An 18,331-nucleotide genomic window follows, 5' to 3' on the forward strand; every position below is an offset into this window, starting at 1 on the left:
AAGTTTAAGTGGCAGTTTTACTCATATGGTCGGATCATTTTAATAATAATATCCTACTGACCACTGGTTTCCAACACACAGCAGTCTGCTTTGATTCTATGATTTTTTAATAACAGTAATAACAGTGAACACATTTCAAAGTTGTAGGTGTAGAAAGAGCACTACTGCGTTTTTAAAAACAAACTTCAACATTCCCATGCTGTCAAAATCTATTTTAATAATTCCTTGATCACTTTAAAAATATCTGTAGGTCTCCTTTTTGCTACATCTCAGACCTTTACGCCTCATTCGAAGTAGTCTGTAATCTTTGGGGCTGAATTTCCTCAGGCTAAACTGAAAACAAAAAGAGAACAAGGATGCCTTTAATCTTCCAATATTGCTTTTCCCCTACTTTGCTGTATTTGTCTTTCATGCTTTCATAGGAAAAAAAGAGTATGTTTGGATAAAATGCTCTGTGAATCACATTTGCTGGTAAGACTTAAAATCCAGCTGTGCCCATAAAGCAGCGGCTCATGCAGAGTTTGATTTAAATAGCACACTGAAGTCAGAGCATGAGTTAAACGGCACAATATAAATGTGTGTCAATATCAATTTCCCTTTGCAGCTAAAAAAAACAGAATCAAAATGTAAATATATATTTTTAATGGAAGAAGATATTTTTGTTTCATATTTTCAGTTAGGACATTTGGTTTGTCACTAATCTCACCTATGAACATACTGGTGCAGTCACACCCACTTCGTTTTAGAGGCCATGAGAAGGAGCGGTTCAGCATTACTGACACAGCCAAACGCTGAAGACATATGAAAATGCACTGCCAATTTTTCCACAGGTCACTGCAGTGCTAGATAGCAATTCAGTGTCCAAATAACCACTGAACAAGACCGATTTTCTGCGCAGAGCTGTAGCTTAAGAGTGCTTAAAACTTGAACCACCATATCTGATGTCCCATTTCAACAACAGCCGCAGAGGTGTGCGTCTCCTGAAGTGAGATAGAATGTTAATGGAGCATGCGGGGGGGGGATCCTTTAACTGTGGCTGGCTGAAAATCTGACTTGTGGAACTGGCACATTGACAGCTGCATAGCATTTGCCGAGACGTGGGGAAGTAAGCTCTAGTGACTACGTTGCACCGGCGCTGAGGAACATAGTCACTGAAGCAAGATGGAAAATCAGCCCTGTAAAAATAGACGTGTTCATAAATATAATGCATTCAAGCAATCTGAGAGTCTCATCCATCTGCCATTAGTGCGAGTGAACTGTGCGCCTTTATTTATGTTTGTGCAGCCACGTGTGATTCCAAACAAGCCATATTTGCTTGAGAGCCATTTTGTAATTAGGCAGTACACTGGCGCTGCAATAAGCGTTATTGACAGTCTTAAATCCCCAATGAGCTGCAGGAAAGTGTGGGTGGGATGGATGTGAATAAGGCTGCTGATGCTGATATGGCAGGACAAGGGTACAGTCACCTCGCTATGATGCGAACAAGGGTGCGTGGTGCGAAGCACAAAGAATGATACATTTATGCTGAAGTCAGGCTGTGGGTGCATCCCCACTGGTGTATCGATTGAAGGAAGCTGGCGAGGTGCGCTAACAGCGAATAAAATTTACTGACAAATCAGAACACGGATTGTCAGCAATTTTTCTCATTAGCATTCAAAGCGTCGTTCTATTGACAACTGCTTTGGCATCGACTACCTTATACACTTGTCAGCCCGAGAGGTTCCTTTTCTGTGAGGACTGGAGTGAACTCTGCACTTAACTTTGCTAACTAGAATCAAATACCGCTCATCATGCTGAGTAAATTTGGTCTGCGCTTATTCTGCGGGCCGATTGAATTCTTTTCAAACAGCTTCTCGCTATGAGCAATGGGCGCATTCGTGAACTGACAAAAACGAAGCACTTTTGGTTGGTTAGCTTAACAGATTTTCTGAAAATGCCATTGAAGAAGTCACACTTTTTGATTATTTTAAAGGATTTAGACATATTTGAGTTTTTTGCTGGTAAAGCCCATCTCCCACCCTCTGAGAATGTTAAATATGATCATTATACATTTAGTGATGTATTTTGAATGTTATTGAGAAATACTTCCCTTCTAAAACCATAATTCTAGAGCATTTGAATACACTGTATATGCTCATAGCACACTTTATTAGTTACAGCTTGCTTGAACCGAGTTGGACCCGCTTTGGACTTCAGAACTGCCTTAATTCTTCATGGCATAGATTCAACAAGGAGCTGGAAACATTTCAAAACTGAGGCCTGGTGAAGGCCATTTGAGTACAACGAGTTCATTGTGGTGTTTGAGAAAGCAGTTCGAGATGATTGGACCTCTGTGAGATGGCAGCCATCGGACGATGTGTGCATAAAGGGATGGGCATGGTCAGCATGTAGGCCCTGTTCTTTAAACGATGCTCAGTCAGTACTAAGGGTTATGCACCACACCATTACACCACCAGCCTGAACTGTTTACACAAGGAAGGATGGATCCATCCTTTCACGTTGTTTATGCCAAATTCAGACTAGACAATGTTTTCTATTATTCTATTGTAGCCTCAGTTTTCTGTTTTAGCGGCACCTAATGTGCTCTTCTGCAGCTGTAGTGCATCTTCTTCAAGTTTCAATGTGTTGTGTGTTCAGAGATGCTCTTCTGCACACCTCAGTTCTAACTAGCTTTTCTTGTTTTGTTTGTTTGAGTTACTCCTGCCTTCCCATCAGCACCAAGCAGTCTGGTCATACTAGTCTGACCTCTAGCGTCAACTAGACATTTTGACCCCTCACTGGCTAATTTTTCATTTTTAATTTTCAAACCTTTCTCTGTGAACTCCAGAGCTGATCCCAGTAGATCAGCAGTCAGCCGGTCATGCAACAAGGTCACGTTCAAAGTCACTTAAATCACTTTTCTTGCTCAGCATGATGTTCATTTTAAACTTCAGCTAGTCATCTTGAATATGTCGACTTGTCTAAATGCATTTAGTCGCTGATTAGATATTTGTGTTAACGAGCAGTTGAACAGGCGTACCTAACAAAGCGGCCTTTGAGTGATGTCCCACACTACTTGTGGAAAAAGCAAGGAAGAAGTCTCTTTTGATGCTATACAAAGTTTTCATCCTTCATCACTTCACACTCCTCCAGCTGTCCTTGAGCTGTGATGTTTTCCTTTTGCTCAGAGTCAATATGTCTTTTATTGAGGCATATTTGTTCCAGTAGAATCTTTGCAAATAAATAAATAATCAGAATCCTGTTGCACAGATGGTTATTCTGTATTTCATACTCCTCGGGGATGATCAGCTTTCAATCACAGTCCACCTGTCGGAGCCCTCTGGGAATAGGAAAATGTATCTGGTGCCTCAGAGATAAGCACACATCCATAAATACAAACAGGTGACAAATTAAAGAAAAGATCACCATCGTATATTAGTTAGTAAGTTGATGAACCAGTGCAGGACACTAGAGCAGCTGCAGTCCACAATTTAATCGATTCTTTAAGGTGTTTTGATGATGCTTGTGGATAGTACGGACACACTGGTCCAAACTCTCCCACTGGTGTTGCTTTGAAATGTGGAGACTGCAAAGGCTACAGCATATTTTCATACACTTCACATTCAGTGACCCTTTGTGAATGGTAACTTTGCGTTAGATTGTATTGATTTGCAGTCACTTCTCCTACCACCATCGGGAGATTGCTTTTACTTTAAGGGTTATGATTTTTCCTTAAATTTGTCACCTGTCTTTATTTGTACGTACTCTAAATGTAAAGTCTTCAGTACGCACTGGTGCACGACAAACACACACATATAGCCAGTGAACCCTCCGCCTCGGCAGCTGCTTGCAATAGACATTTACAACTTTCAGCCGCTAGTGGTTCAACACCTCTGTTTCCCCCCGTGTGCCAGTACAGTTTTAGACATGGCATGGCCAGCTGGTAAATATTCATCAGCTATGAATCAGACCACTGCTGCACCGGTGCAGCACTGCTGTGTTGATGTGTCAGTGTGAGTGGGTTGGTGTCCGTGTGTGCACACGAATGCTCTTCACACCGCATCACCTTCCATCCCCAAAGACCGCCTGTATTGTGCATTGTGTGACCAAGTGGGGCTGTTCATTTCACATCAGCTATCAGGATAGATCCTCCTCCTCTCTCGGAGTGACAGCAGGGTAATGGCTCTGGCTTTCTTCCAGTGGCCAGTGAGAGATGAGAAGACGCAACATGAGGGATGGCAGAAAAAAAAAGGAGAGAGTGTGTAATAAGGGATAAAGCAGCGAAGAACAGTTAAGTGACGTGAACGTGGAGCAGCCGCCCATTTTAGTGCCAAAGCCAGAGGAGTCCAAACTCTGACTCTACATGAGAGTTTTGAAAGTAATCATACAGTAATACTGATGTCGCCTGGGTCTGAATTACACATGCTACAGCGGATATGTCTCCTTATAGAGTTAGCTCCTGTGGAGTGTGAGGAGGGACGCCCAGGGTTACGTGCTCTGCTTGGACAATTTCGTCGCTTGTAGCAAACCATTACTTGAAGCGCACAGAAGAGCTGTACTGCACTCAGCTAAGGAGAACGGGCAGTTAAGTGTTTCGCTTAACTGGCAGGAGAAATGAGCAATGAGGACAGGTGGGGGGATTTAAGTGACTCTAATAGTTTGAGGAATAGCTCCAATCACTGTTCGGGGGCACCTGGTGAGTACACAAGCACAAAATGCTCACAGCTGTCCTTGTGTATAAGTCAGATCAAATACAGATCTCTGTTATAAGTGCTGCTCAGCTTTTGCTGCCCCTTTCAAGAGTAATCAGATTACCTCAATGAGCCCAAACATTATGATCACACCTGCCTGATATCCTGCTGCTGGTTATTTGCGTGCAGCCCAGCAGCTCAAGGCACGCGGTTTATCTGGCCCTGTTGACTTGGCCTCTGTTCTTTGCTTGGGTTTAGCACACTTACTGTGAGAACTGACGGTTCACCTACTGTCTAGTAGTTTTATCTTTGGCATACATCACAGAGATGACAGACGTGATTCACTCCATCTTTGTGCGTGGTCAAAAACTCACAGCTCATCTGTGTATGACTCAAGTAGGTGCATCTTTGACCCCAGAAAAAAAGAAAGTCAGTTTGAATTTAGTAAGATTCACCTACAGGTTAACATGCAGATGCATCAGTACTGACTCTATCATCCATATTTTCCCCTCCCTGTGGAGAGAGGATATTTCTTTGTAGTCAGAAAACAATGCAATAGGCAGTTGCACTCTCTGACCGTCAAGTCAAGTCCTCCATAAACAGAGACACTGAAAAGAATCATTCCATATCAGATAAATGCGCTGTCTCTGCTTATTTAAGGGAAGAGTGACGTGAAGCGTATCGTTTCAAATACCTGGATCCAGCCATTTTCTTCCACTTATCCAATTCGGGGTCGAGGGGGTGCTGGAGTCTATCCCAGCTGCCAGAGAGCGAGAGGCGGGCTCCAGCCTGGACAGGTCTCCAGTCTGTCACAGGGCTAACACAGAGAACGCCTATGGAAAATTTAGAACCCCCAGTTAACCTAACCCCACTAACTCCACGTCTTTGAACTGTGGGAGGAAGCCAGTGTACTGAGGCAGAACACACACAGACATGTGGGAGAACATGCAAACTCCACACAGGATTTGAAACCAGGACTTTAATGCTGTGAGGCAACCAGTGCTAACCACGTGCCACTCCACTGTACTGCACATTTCAAATACCTTATAATTTAAAATACATTCAATGTCAGAGTTCTTTTTAGAGGTGAAAGCACCTTTTATTCAATTTTCAAGGTGAAAATGTTAATGCCGAAGCTTCTCTGTGGGCCGCAACGTAATAATCCATTCCTCACTTCTTCCCCTCTGTCAAATAGTGCCCTTGTGAACTAGTTTGGCCAGATTAGCAGGGCTCTTGACTGGAGTCATTCTCTTGCCGAACCCCTGGGTGAACTTCTGCTCCAGTAGGTCCTGAGAGACAGCTCACCTCCGGGCCTTTACCGAGGATTATTAGCGTCCACTGAATTCGTGCCCTTTTCAGAAGCCAGCAGGATGCTGTCAGATGAGTTAACGCTGACGGCAGGAGACCCTCTTGGATGTTCCAAATGACTGGTTTAGGGGGCCTCGAGACCGTGGAGAGAATCACAACAAACGACCAAACAAAAGAGTCATTTTCAATTCCAGTCAGGTTTTGTCTGCGCTCACGTAGATTTTTTACTTATTTATCTTTTTCCTTGAAGTAGATTCATTCCTTCCTGATGGTGGCATTAGTATGGGAGCATTATTGATTAGCATTCTGTGGGAGCATGTCTGCTAGATTAAATCACCTGACCCCAGCTTGGACTCACAGCATCCACGCCAGTTGTGCATTGCCGCTGCTTATCTACAGCAAAGATGCAGCTGGAGTTGTGAAAACTTAGTGAGGTTACGTCAGGCCTCCGAGTCACACTGAAACTGAAAGGAAGCAAGGGCCCAGATTTGTCTTAAAAGTGCACTTTGACGATGAAGCTTGTGTAACTTTTAAATGTTTTAAAAGCCCCAAACATTAAGAAATCAGTATTCACAGCACCCCAACATACTCTCCTGCAATAGCATCACAGTGAGAGATAATAGGAAATAAGCAGGATTAGACTGGGGTCAGATGAAGTGCCCCAGGTCCACATTTTTAAACTCTCTCTATCTCAGTTTCTCAGTTAATTTCACCTTAGAAATTAGCTTCTGGCTTCTTGAAAAGCTTCACCGCTACCTGGAAAATATGCTCGCTTACATTTTACATGACCTTTTTTTTTTCTTTTTCTTTTTTAATCCACTGTTTACAAATACTGCCGATGTAAAACAAACCTGTTCTGCTTCAAAGCTCATGCAAAATTCATGCTCATGCCTAAAACATAAAGAGAGCCAGTGGTGGGGTAGATGCAACTCGTAAGAGGACAGCATGTTGTAATTATGGATGTGGGCTTTAAAGAGCGCTGCCAGTGCGCCTGCTTGTACTGTACATGCTCACCAGGAACGATCGCACAAAGGAAGCAATGTAGGCTTCATGCAAGAAGGAAAGACTCGTGATTCCTAGATGACTCACGCTCAATGATTCATGATGACTAGAATTGTACTCTGCAAAATTAAAAGAAAAAAAAAAGGGGGCTGCACCACACTCTGCTTTGAGTACAGGCAGACAGATTTTTTTTTAAATAAAATGTGAGCACACCAGCAGCTTAAAGGTGCTATAAATATACAGATCCGCTAAGACAGATCCATTGATTTACATAGTTTATTTGAGATAAATAATGTGACATTTTTCAAGCAATAAGATGATCTGCTGTCAAATACCCGTTTACCATCCAGATCTGGATTTGGCACCAATCATCATCCATCCATGTCTTGGGAAGAAATACCACATTCTCCCTTTAATTCTAGTTTTCTGGGCTCTGTTTTGAATTACTCTCCTCCCTGTGTGTCTTGATTATAGAAGCAACGAATTAAGGATAATGAATAACTAATCATTTTCTCCTTTTAGCCAAATCAAGCATCCATGTGAGCATGGCAGCCTCCATTCATTGCTGTCACATAGTGTAAGAGAGGGTTCGCCTCACGCCCAGAGGACTCAGAGCAGCTGACTCCAGCCATATGTCCGTTAGCCCCACTTAAACTTTTTCCACATCTCACTTTTGTTTCCATGTCTGAGAAAAAGCCTGCCGCCTGACTGAGCCGGCCAGCCAGATGGGGCAGCTGTGCACCTCGTCAGCTCTGGTTATCAAAATCAGCAGAAGCGTGGCTGCCGACAGCGCCATCGATTTCTGCCGCGGCCCTGAGGTTCTTTAAGCCCGGGTGTGGTCCCAGGTCACAGCTCAACAGCGCAGCGCCCATGTGCTCCACTCTCTCCGGTTTCTCTTTCACAGCAGACTGAACCAGGGAGCCCAGTGCCAGCTGGCCCTGCCTGGAGCTTTTTACCCAGATACTCCATCAAACCGCGGTGTCGTAATTAGACAGGGTTAACACTGAGCCAAGCCACGCCGAGCCACAGGTGCCTATTCATTACTGGACAGGTTGATTAAAAAGCATCCCGCAGCAGCAGCAGTCGCTGAATGGGTTCAGGCATCCTCTTCGTTGTTTGGTATGCATGGATCTTTGCTCTCTCAGGGTTTTTTTTAAAGCATATTGCTTTCATTTAAAGGAGTCAGTTCATTCATCTCTTTGCATTGGCTTAACTCACCCTCTCCACGGCTTGCCTGGCTCATTGTTGTGCTTGGGACACAGATTACTCCAGAGAGGCTATGGATTAACCGGACTGCGGATGGCACATTGATCTTCAGCCCCAATCCATCCGATATTGGCTTCTGCTCGATGAAAGGAGAGAAGAGAAGCATGAAAATCAATCTTATAAGGTCACGGGCATCGTTTGTGGAAACAGCTTATTATTGAGGTGACTTCTGTTGGATGAAAAAGGAAAAAGAAAGAATTGTCTTTGATTGACTTAAATAATTTCCAAAAACATCTTGTTCGGATTTGAATAAATGGGGAGGGCATCCAAAAATGCAAATATTAAAAAAAAAAAAAAAAGTTGTTAAAACCCGGTGGAGGTGGTGAGGAGAAAACAACCTAATTATTCTGGTTTGACAAGCAGGTGCAGACACCATCCCTCTCTCCCCCTGGAAAGTGGAGAGAGAGTGGCCGTAGCCATAAATCACAATCTGAATAGCTGATTTTTTTTTAAAATTCCACTATAACTTTTTCTAAGCTGTTCACATTCTTTTCTTCTTTATTTATTTATTTCCTCCACGGTTTGAAATATAATAGCCTTTGATGAGCACCACAAAACTAGTCAGTGATATATTGCACAGAAAAGGAAAAAGAAAGAAAAAAATAACCCCACTGTGCCTCTGCTAGAAGAGCTACACAGAAGTAATGGAGGACTATGACTAATTATTTTGTTGACTGATCTTAAGTTTGACCTCACACAATCTTCACACTGGTGACTGACTTTATATTGATAGGAACAGCGGCTGACGCTGAGGCTCGTGTGCGTCATGCTGCCAATGAATACTGATGAAGGGATTAAACGAGGAGCAGCATTATGTTTTTACGTTTGAAACTTTTATTGGGTGGTGCTGCTGAATGCCACCAGCTGCAGCAACGAGTTAAGCACCAACTAACCAGCCCAATTCCATACAATGATAAAAGATGAGCACAGGCTGCTGACAGACTACCTGAGGTGTCAGACCGTTCTCACTCCCGAGGCGTAACATCCTGACGTTTTGTCACGTCCCGCGGCGTTCCTGGGGAATGCAAAAGGTGACCTTTTGATGACCATCCTACCCAATGTTTCTGCGCAGACGCGGCACATGCGCACAACACCAACGCCAAATTGACTTCTTTTTCTCTCACCCATCCGGAATACTTCTTAGGGTTATGGTCATGGTTAGGGTTATGGTTAGGGGTAGAGTTAGGTTTAGTCGCAAGTCACCGTCAAATTATAATACGGGTAGGACGTTTTGTCAGAGTAGGATGGTTTCTCAGAGCACCAAGTTATGGATGAAATCCAGTGGAATAACGCTCCCGCGGTAATAGACGTTCCAGCCCTGTATTCCAGCCCTAAACCTAACCTTATCCCTAAGCCTAACCATAACCTTATTCCTAACATTAACCAGCACTTTAATGACATTAAATAGTGTTTTCCCAAGCGATTTTAATAAAAAGAGCAGACGTGTAGATTGAGCCCAAACGGTTCTCATATTTCCCCATGTTTCCAATGTCGTCATTTAGGAACGTGTAGGGTGGCTGAAAACGTAATATGTTGACGATTTGTCACCTAAAATGTTACGCTTTGGGAGTGAGGACGTGTTGAAGGTGTAAATACTGATGCGAGTGTGTCCCCACTGGAAACATTACCGAGATACATGAGAAAATCTTTGGGAAGGATATTGATTATCTTCTCACACTACCGCCTATCAAGGTTGCGTTGGGATGTATTAGATGTATCAGCTACCTCTTGGAGTTTACTGTGGCAGCTGAAAACTGGACCAAAAAATACAAATCTGACTCATTTTAACAAGCGCCAAACTCTGATAGTTACACAACTGAGTCATCTTCAAAATGCAAGTCTTGCAGGCGTTCCTGATTTACAGTCGGTAGCGTTTGCCAAAAGTGCCTCAAGGAAGGACAATATGCACGATGCTCTGAGTACCGGCTATAATAGGAAGATCACCATGATCATTCAGCGGTCATGCTGACACCATCCTCCCTATTCTGGTATTCTAAACAGTACCCGGAAGTAGACTGCTTGGTCGAGTTAACCTCCTGAACTATCTACAACACATGGTGAAAACCTGAAATTAAGACAGAGAAGGCTAGACGTGAATCATGATCATTACTGATCACTGATGACAGATTTAGATATATTTTCATAAACCATTCATTTGCCACATCAATAAACAGCATGGCAGGGCAAAATATTGCATTTTACACACAGTACTGGTACAGTATCTAGAAAATGTGGGAAAATACTGGCATCATATACAGTACTTAGCTACTTCTGAAGAAATTAAAATGGGACCCTAAAAAAATTACTATGTACAATAATGGATTTCAATACATTTTACATCCGATGAAAACGTTTGTTGTAAGATTCAGATAATTATTTTTTAAAAGCTAGACATTTTAAATGAGAATAAGAAAGAAAAGTATTTCTTTGTGCCCCCCTTTCCCTGTTAATGCCCTACCTGGCCCCCTGGCAAAACTTTGCTAGACCCGCCCCTGCACAGTTACCAGCTGTCAGCTACATAGAAGAAGATCCTGGTGTTATTTGTCTCTCAGAAACAGTTCATAACTTCCCTTCAACTAATTCATGTCACCTAAAAGGTAAACCTGTTTCTCCATCACCTGTTCAGCTCTGATGATTCAGTAAGGACATCTCCTGGTTTCATCTTCATGTTTCCCTCTCACCAGATAACCAACTAACCTTATAAATAAAATAAGACAAAACAAGTTCAACATCATTAACACCATAGCACGCGCCCAGCTGTATAGAAACTCCGTCATGCTAGCTAGTAGCAGTACGAGTTATTGTAACTGACTGTAAAAGGTCAGCATAACGAAAATAAACTCCACCTAAACTTGGTCTCTGCTCCTCCTGCCTTTCCGTCATCCACCTGCCAGCCTGTTGCACCTGCTGGCCTCCACCACTTGCTAATGTTGCTGAATCTGTGGAAGCTCCGCCATAGCCATCACCAAACAATTGAGTTATTTTTACACATCTCCCAGCATCTGGCCAATCCACCACCTTTCAGTGTTTATACCGTTACGGAAAAAAACGAAAAAACAAAACATCGGCCCATAAAAATGAAAAAGTCCAGTCCAGCTATGTATGATAGGCACATGAGCATCTAACTTCCCTTTTATTTGATACTATTACTGATATCATTACTCCTGCTCCACCTGCTGCCATTATTTCTTCTGCTGAAGACTGTGAAACATTTCTTGCTTTCTTTTTAGAAAAAATTAGCAATATAAGGAAAAAATTGTCCCCATTAGCATCTGCACTGTCAGTTCCTACGCCAGTTCGGCCTGTTGTTTTAGAAAGATTTTTACCTGTTTAACTAGCCGAACTGGGTAAAATAGTTAGTGCAACAAAAGTATCCTCTTGTTCACTCGACATTTTACCCGCATCGTTATTTAAAAATGTCTTTTACTCTATTGGTCCCTGTATGCTCACTATAATTAACACCTCTTTGGGATCTGGCAAAGTTCCTGCCTATTTTAAAACTGCTGTTATATACCCTCTGTTAAAAAAGCCTATGCTGGACCCATCTCTCACTAGCAACTACAGACCGATCTCAAAAATACAGTTAATTGCTAAGATTTTAGAGAAGATTGTGGCTAAGCAGCTTACAGCAGTTTTAGAAAAATATAACATCTTTGATAAATTTCAGTCTGGCTTTCGTAAAGCTCATTCTACTGAAACAGCCCTTCTTAGAGTTTCTAATGACATTCTGATGCAAAACGATGCGGGTAAGTGTTCTGTTCTTTTAATGTTGGATCTCACGTCGGCCTTTGACACCGTTGACCATTATATTTTGCTTGATAGGCTGAAATACTGGGTCGGTGTATCTGGGTCTGCCTTAGAGTGGTTCTCCTCGTATCTCTGTGAACGATACTCCTCTGTGGCAGTTTCTAAGTACAGGTCATCTTCTACGTCCCTGTCCTTTGGTGTGCCACAAGGCTCTGTGCTGGGGCCATTATTGTTTTTAATTTATTTACTTCCTCTCCAGCATATTTTGAGCCCTTTTGAGGATATTTGTTACCACTGCTACGCAGACGACATCCAACTATATATATCTTTTAAACCTGAAGATGCTTCTAAACTGCGGATTTTAAATGTGTGTTTGGAAACCATCAAAGGTTGGATGGCCGACAATTTCCTCCAACTAAATGAAAATAAAACTGAAGTCCTGTTATGTGCTCCAGACAGACATGTACCCAGCATAATGAATGCTCTTGGTCCCCTTTCAACGTTTGTGAAACCATCTATCAGGAACCTAGGGATAACCTTCGATCCTGCTCTTACATTGGATACTCACGTCAAATCTCTGGTTCGGTCTTGCTTTTATCATTTAAGAAATATTTCTAACTTGAGCCCCATAATAGCTCATACTGAACTGGAGATTGTTATTCATGCTTTTATTTCATCACGACTGGACTATTGCAATTCACTGTTTACATGTCTAAACAAGAGTTCCCTGGAGCGTCTGCAGACTGTCCAAAATGCTGCAGCAAGGCTTCTGACGAAAACATCGAAATACTCACATATAACACCGCTGCTTATACAGTTACACTGGCTCCCTGTCGAATTCAGAGTCCACTTTAAGATTCTGGTTCTCACATTTAAGGCTCTTCAAGAACAAGCACCATCATACATCATTGAACTCTTACAGCCCTATGCCCCTAGTAGGTCTCTGAGGTCTTGTGGTCAGGGCCTACTTGTTATTAAGTATACGAGACTGAAAACTAGGGGTGATCGAGCTTTTGCTACTGTGGCTGTGGAATTCTCTTCCTCAGAACTTAAGATCTGCTGATTCACTGATTACTTTTAAAAAACAGCTAAAAACACATCTTTTTAAAATTGCATTTTGTTAACTTTTGACTGTACTTTGTCTTTTTAATCTGTGTCTATACCTTGTAAAGCACTTTGTGATCTCTTATCTAGAAATGTGCTATATAAATAAAATTTTACTTACTTACTTTAACATCGTGCAGATAGCCTTGTGAGTGTGTTTTATTTACCTGCGGAAGAGATGAATTATGGGAAAGTGGCAACGTTTCGGAGGCGTTGTGTGTTATTGAACCCTGGTATACCTGTGAATGATGCACTGCTGCAGACACCTCTTCATGGTAACTATTGCCAATAGCAGTGAACCTCTCATTCTGGAAGTGTTCAGAAATGGTTTGAAGGAATTCAAGGTGTTGACTTGGCCTTGAACTTACCCGATCCCATCAGTCATCTGTGGGATGTGCTGGAACGTCCATCCCTCCATTTTCTTCTGCGTACCCATGCCCGCGTTGAGGGGGCTGCTGCCTAAGCAGAAAGGTCCTACCTTTCCCCAGCCACCTCCTCCAGTTTATCCAGAGGAACACAGAGATGATCTCTCCAGCGTGTCCTGCACCTCAACTCCACCTCACCATGCTGGAACAGCAAGTCAGTTTCTTTAAAGCCTCTCAGCTTTCAGGACATTACTGGGATGTCTTAAGAGGTCTTAAAGAGACTCCTCAGCAGGTCAGAGCTGTTTCTTTGAGGTGGAACTACACAAAATTGGGCAGTTGGTTTTAAACATTATTTAGTTAGCTAACTGTGGCTCAGGAGGTGCAGCAGGTCATGTCCTAATTGGAGGGTTGGTGGTTCAGTCACCGGCTGCCTCAGTGTGCATAACAAAGCATCCTTTGGCACACTGAGCCCTGAGTTGCTCCTGATGTGTAAGAATTAGATCGAAAGCACTTTGTCGCAGAAAAATGCCTGGGTGAATGAGAGATGTTGCATAAAATGCCTTCAGTGCTCGTGTAGAGTAGAAAAGTCAATGCATAGACGTTCACACAGAACCTTGATTTTAGGAGCTGTTCAGAATGCGATGCTTGCAGTGCTGTGTTTCTTATTTTTGTGGAAGTGTGAATAAAAAAGCCCAGATTCTAAAGAAATAACCCCTCCTGTTTGTTCCTGTCACAGCCGAGTTATTTAGTCAACCATCCTTATCTTAGAATTAAGCCCCGTGGCAACAACCATAATGATGCGCTCCACTATAATCATGAGCTCGAGCTCTTTGTGTTACACAGCATCAGGTAAACACATCAATCCTCAACTTGATTTTCAACATTGGGCATGTATGCAAAATTTATGCAAATCAGCATCCGAAACCATGTGGGTAAGTGTGCTCTGTTATGTTTTTATACTATATTTAAAAGATGACACAACTCAAAATGCCTAGTGGGTGAAAAAAAAAGAGAACAACGACAGTGCAGGACCTCTGCTTTTGGATGGGACATATTTTGGATTCATTTCCCCCGCCCGTCTCCTCGTGACACTGTTGCGTAGCTGAAGGTGCTGAGGAGAAAGGGGTCGTCTTATCAGAGCTTGACCTGAATTGCCCTCTTGGAAGGCTCCGCTGTGACTGACACCTCTCTCCTCTTTGTCTCCGCCACTCCAATTAGCTCGATGACAGGTGCATGTGGAGAAACAAGACAATCAATTACCATCCCCTCTCGTCTGCCTCTGTCCTCTCCTCATCTTCCCTGTGTCTTTATCACACTCTGCCCTCACCACTTCCTTTCTATTACTCTTAATTTATTGGCTTTTCTCCCTCTTTTTCTTTCACCATTTATACCTCATGTGGATTCACATTGTCTCCTCATAAGATATCCTCTCCTCTCTCTCATTGCAGCAAGCCAACAGTTGGGCTGACAGAGAGAAAGAAAGAGGGAGCATGTCATTCGGGCTGCGATTCTTCATCCTGCTTTCCACTCAGACACACTTTGCAAAAATCACTGCCAGACACAAGACAGGTAGCAGTAAACCAGAACAAAGTCACAATAAATGCTACACAGTCCTCTGTGGGATTCTCTTGACTGTGGCTTTGTCTCATTATGGAGGCCGGCAAGATGCATTTCTTGGGTCATTTATTTGTTAGACTCTGGAGTCAAATGTATGTGGAAAATCATTGGGCACCCTAGGTTATTTAAAACACTGATGTCACTGCAGGTTTTAGGGTGGGTCTTCTCCACATGAAGTTTAATGGTGGAAGTTTGCCACCTGCTGGTAATGAACACCTTTTCTGGCGTCTTTGATCAAAACCTCTCTCGTGGTTTCCTTTACGACGGCTCACGCACTCTGACATTTAGTGCTGCCGAATGTCTAGAAAAATATATTCTGTTTAAGGTCAAACGTATAGTTGACTATGAAGGTAACATTAAAGTGGTCCACACTGCCTGCGCCATCCACATTTTCAACCCAGTTTTCAATTGTGAAGTTGCTTCGGGGGGGAAAGAGATCTGTAATATTTCATGTGTCATCCATTTTTCAGTTACTCGCATACAGGATGTCATCTGTTGAGTGGTTGGAAAGTTCAAGCCTTGAATTCATTCACAGTGCAGTGAATTCCTGCAAGTGTCCGACTGTCACTTACACACTTACACAGATTAAAGTGCAGTTTAGCTATTTTAATATTAAATTGATTTACCTGAACTGTGTCTGAAAGCAAGCGACTCCAGAGACTACAACTATAGCTCATAATTAACTCCCCAAAATGTGTTGGAGCTAAAAGAAAACAATTCTGAAACTAAGTTTAAACTAGCTTTAATAACAAAATACATTTAGATTTTTTTCTCTATCAAAAAGACTTTTAATACTGAATACTTGTACTACCACTAAGTCCTACTGCTGCTTTGCATATACTGGATATCTACATAGAGGTAACTTTCACTGTTTCTCTCCCTATATCCTGCTTGAAAGTGGTAAAAAGTTGCTTACTGTAGGTCTTAAGGTGTAACCTTCTAGGGAATTATGTTACTGTAAATGAATGAATGAATTTGCACCCATAATTGTAAATTTTTTATATTAGGACAGCATAAATTAGCAGAACCATGAAGAATTTGTGCACAATAATGTCACACAAAGATGCCTGGAGTGAATTTATCGGCATAGACATCTGAAAAATTTCCACTCCATATGTGTAAAGACAGGAGGAGGGATATTGTGAACAGAAGGCACAGTCTTTTCAGCAGGACCTAAAATTCAACCAGACAGATTAAAAAAGAAAAAAGAAAAATAGGTTTACAGTCACAATGTGTTTATTATTTAATGTTTAGACAAGTCAAGCAACTGATCATTTCTTTGTCACTCTGACCTCCAAATATAATAATTTCCCAATCATTCAGCAATTTCTGAAAACATCACCAGACTAGATGTCTTCTTTTGTTAGACGGGGAAAAAAAGAAAGAAAGAAAACATCAGCACACCGGTTTCTTTTTTGAATGTGTCATGGCACCATTTATTTTGTAAAGTTATGCATAAACCTTCCAACTTGATCATTGTACAGAATATGTTGAACTTCATGACATTATTAGAATATCAGGGAGTCAGATCAGCATTGCCAATAGTAGCAGAAAGAAAGCAGCATTTGCCAGGAGCTGACACTGAACGAGCACGACCGCTCCTTGGAGAAGAGGGGAACAGGGCGAGACACCCAGAGGCAGATGAGGAAGCATGACATAAAGTGTTGGAAGGGATAAATAAGCATCAAAGCCACTAGGCTGTGAGGAAGAGAGGGAAAACACTCAAACATGGTCACAGGGAAAAAGAAGAGGGAGAATCACACGCAAAAGGAGAAGAGGAGCAGATGAGAGGCAAAACACCCCTCAGAGCGAAGAGGACGAAGGAGTCAGCACAGAAATGCAACAGGACCAGATCAGAGCCGGCAGACTCTTCATTCTAGTTAACACCACGCCTAGAATTTATCTGAAATTCAAGACTCAAAACACAGGTCATTTTAACACAATGGGATCCATCAGCAGTGCAACTCTGGCCTCTTCAGTCCGAATACAGTCCTGCAATTCAGCAAGGTGTGCTAGGGTGCTTTTATGCTAGCGAGCACTCGGCTCTCCCACTAACCCTCGTGTGACTGAAGCAGGAGAAGCAGCCAAAAACTGTAACACCATGGCCTAAAGCATGCAAGCAATATGGGAAACACTTTAAAAAATGAAAAGAGAGAAAATAAATACATCTTGGGATAAAAAAAAAAAAATCTTAATACATTATCTTAAAATTTTCCTTTTCTTGTTTTGTGTTTCATATATATATATTCTCAACACACTTCTTTGTACATTTTGGTATAAGTTCTCTTTCTTGCAGGGATTCAAGGGATATGGGTGTTAAATGGTAAAAGGGGAGGGGGGTGAGGTTCTGGCGCAATCCCACATCCCTGATTGCCTTGTGCTGAGGAGGAAGAAGAGGCGGAGGAGGAAGAGGATGGGGGGGCTCGGCATCGAAAAGATGACTCCTCCCTTCAAATGTTTGCTCACACTTAAGTCTCTCATTCTCTGTGGCAACTGATGGAAAAAACAAAACGGAAAGAAAAAAAAAAACAGGGCTCAGCAGTGAGAGGACAAGCTTATAAGTCGTCCAGAAAGTCCAGGACATGAGAAGTAGGAACAGACTACAAGTCGGTACTTCCTCTTTGGGACCACAGCCAAAAGCTGCTGCACAGACTTCCACTATCTCTTATCTGAGGGAGAGAGAGCAAGATCTGGGATCAGAAAAGGAACAGATACAGGAAGTGATTCATAAATTAAGAACCAGTTATTCATTTGTCAGCGCTGAGCATGAAGTGAGATACCTTTATTTCCATGCGTGTCTGCTGCTGATCTCTCTGGCCTTTGCTGTATTAGACTGTTGTACTTGGCCTCAACCTCCTGTGGGAGAAAAATAATTTACTGCCAGATTACACAATAAAAATGACTACTGTGTATGTGCATGATACCAGTTATTGTGTGTGTGTGTGTTTCAGAGCTGTAAAGGATTAAGTGTCGGTTACCTTCAGATAATTGAGGTTGGCCTGAAGATTTCGAAGGTGAGAGAGGACCTGTCTGCTGAAAGAGGAGAGGCTGCCGGCCTGTGATGTTGAAGAAAATCTCAAATTGATGCCCGAGTCAGCAGCGCAGCCTTGGGAAGTGCTCAGCTGCTTCCCTGTGGTTGTTGCCAAGATGTCATCGTCTGTGCTGCTCTCCCCTGGGCCACCGTAACCCTCCAGAACTAAATACGCAGCTGAAAGAATCAAAGGAAAACAGGAAGGATCAGGACGAGGCGAA

At 42.5% G+C, this 18,331-nt stretch overlaps 1 protein-coding gene across 5 annotated transcripts in view; it reads right to left on the reverse strand.

Moving 5' to 3' along the window:
- Window positions 1-16,486: 16,486 nt before the first annotated feature.
- The window catches only part of arhgef12a (Rho guanine nucleotide exchange factor (GEF) 12a), a 44,958-nt gene continuing 43,113 nt past the window's right edge, over window positions 16,487-18,331 (reverse strand). For all 5 annotated transcript variants that reach the window (XM_086261535.1, XM_086261534.1, XM_086261533.1 and 2 more), the window contains 3 exons: window positions 18,058-18,287; window positions 17,860-17,935; window positions 16,487-17,748 (listed from right to left, as the gene is read on the reverse strand). In XM_086261535.1, coding sequence (XP_086117661.1) covers window positions 17,738-17,748; window positions 17,860-17,935; window positions 18,058-18,287 — 317 coding nt within the window. In that variant the 3' untranslated portion in view covers window positions 16,487-17,737. The remainder of the gene's footprint in view (window positions 17,749-17,859; window positions 17,936-18,057; window positions 18,288-18,331) is intronic.

Source organism: Aulonocara sp. 'chitande type north' Nkhata Bay, linkage group LG14, assembly GCF_057382095.1.
Source record: "Aulonocara sp. 'chitande type north' Nkhata Bay isolate Kocher_YH1m ecotype deep benthic linkage group LG14, A_spYH_male_GT1.1, whole genome shotgun sequence".
Lineage (NCBI taxonomy): Eukaryota > Metazoa > Chordata > Actinopteri > Cichliformes > Cichlidae > Aulonocara > Aulonocara sp. 'chitande type north' Nkhata Bay.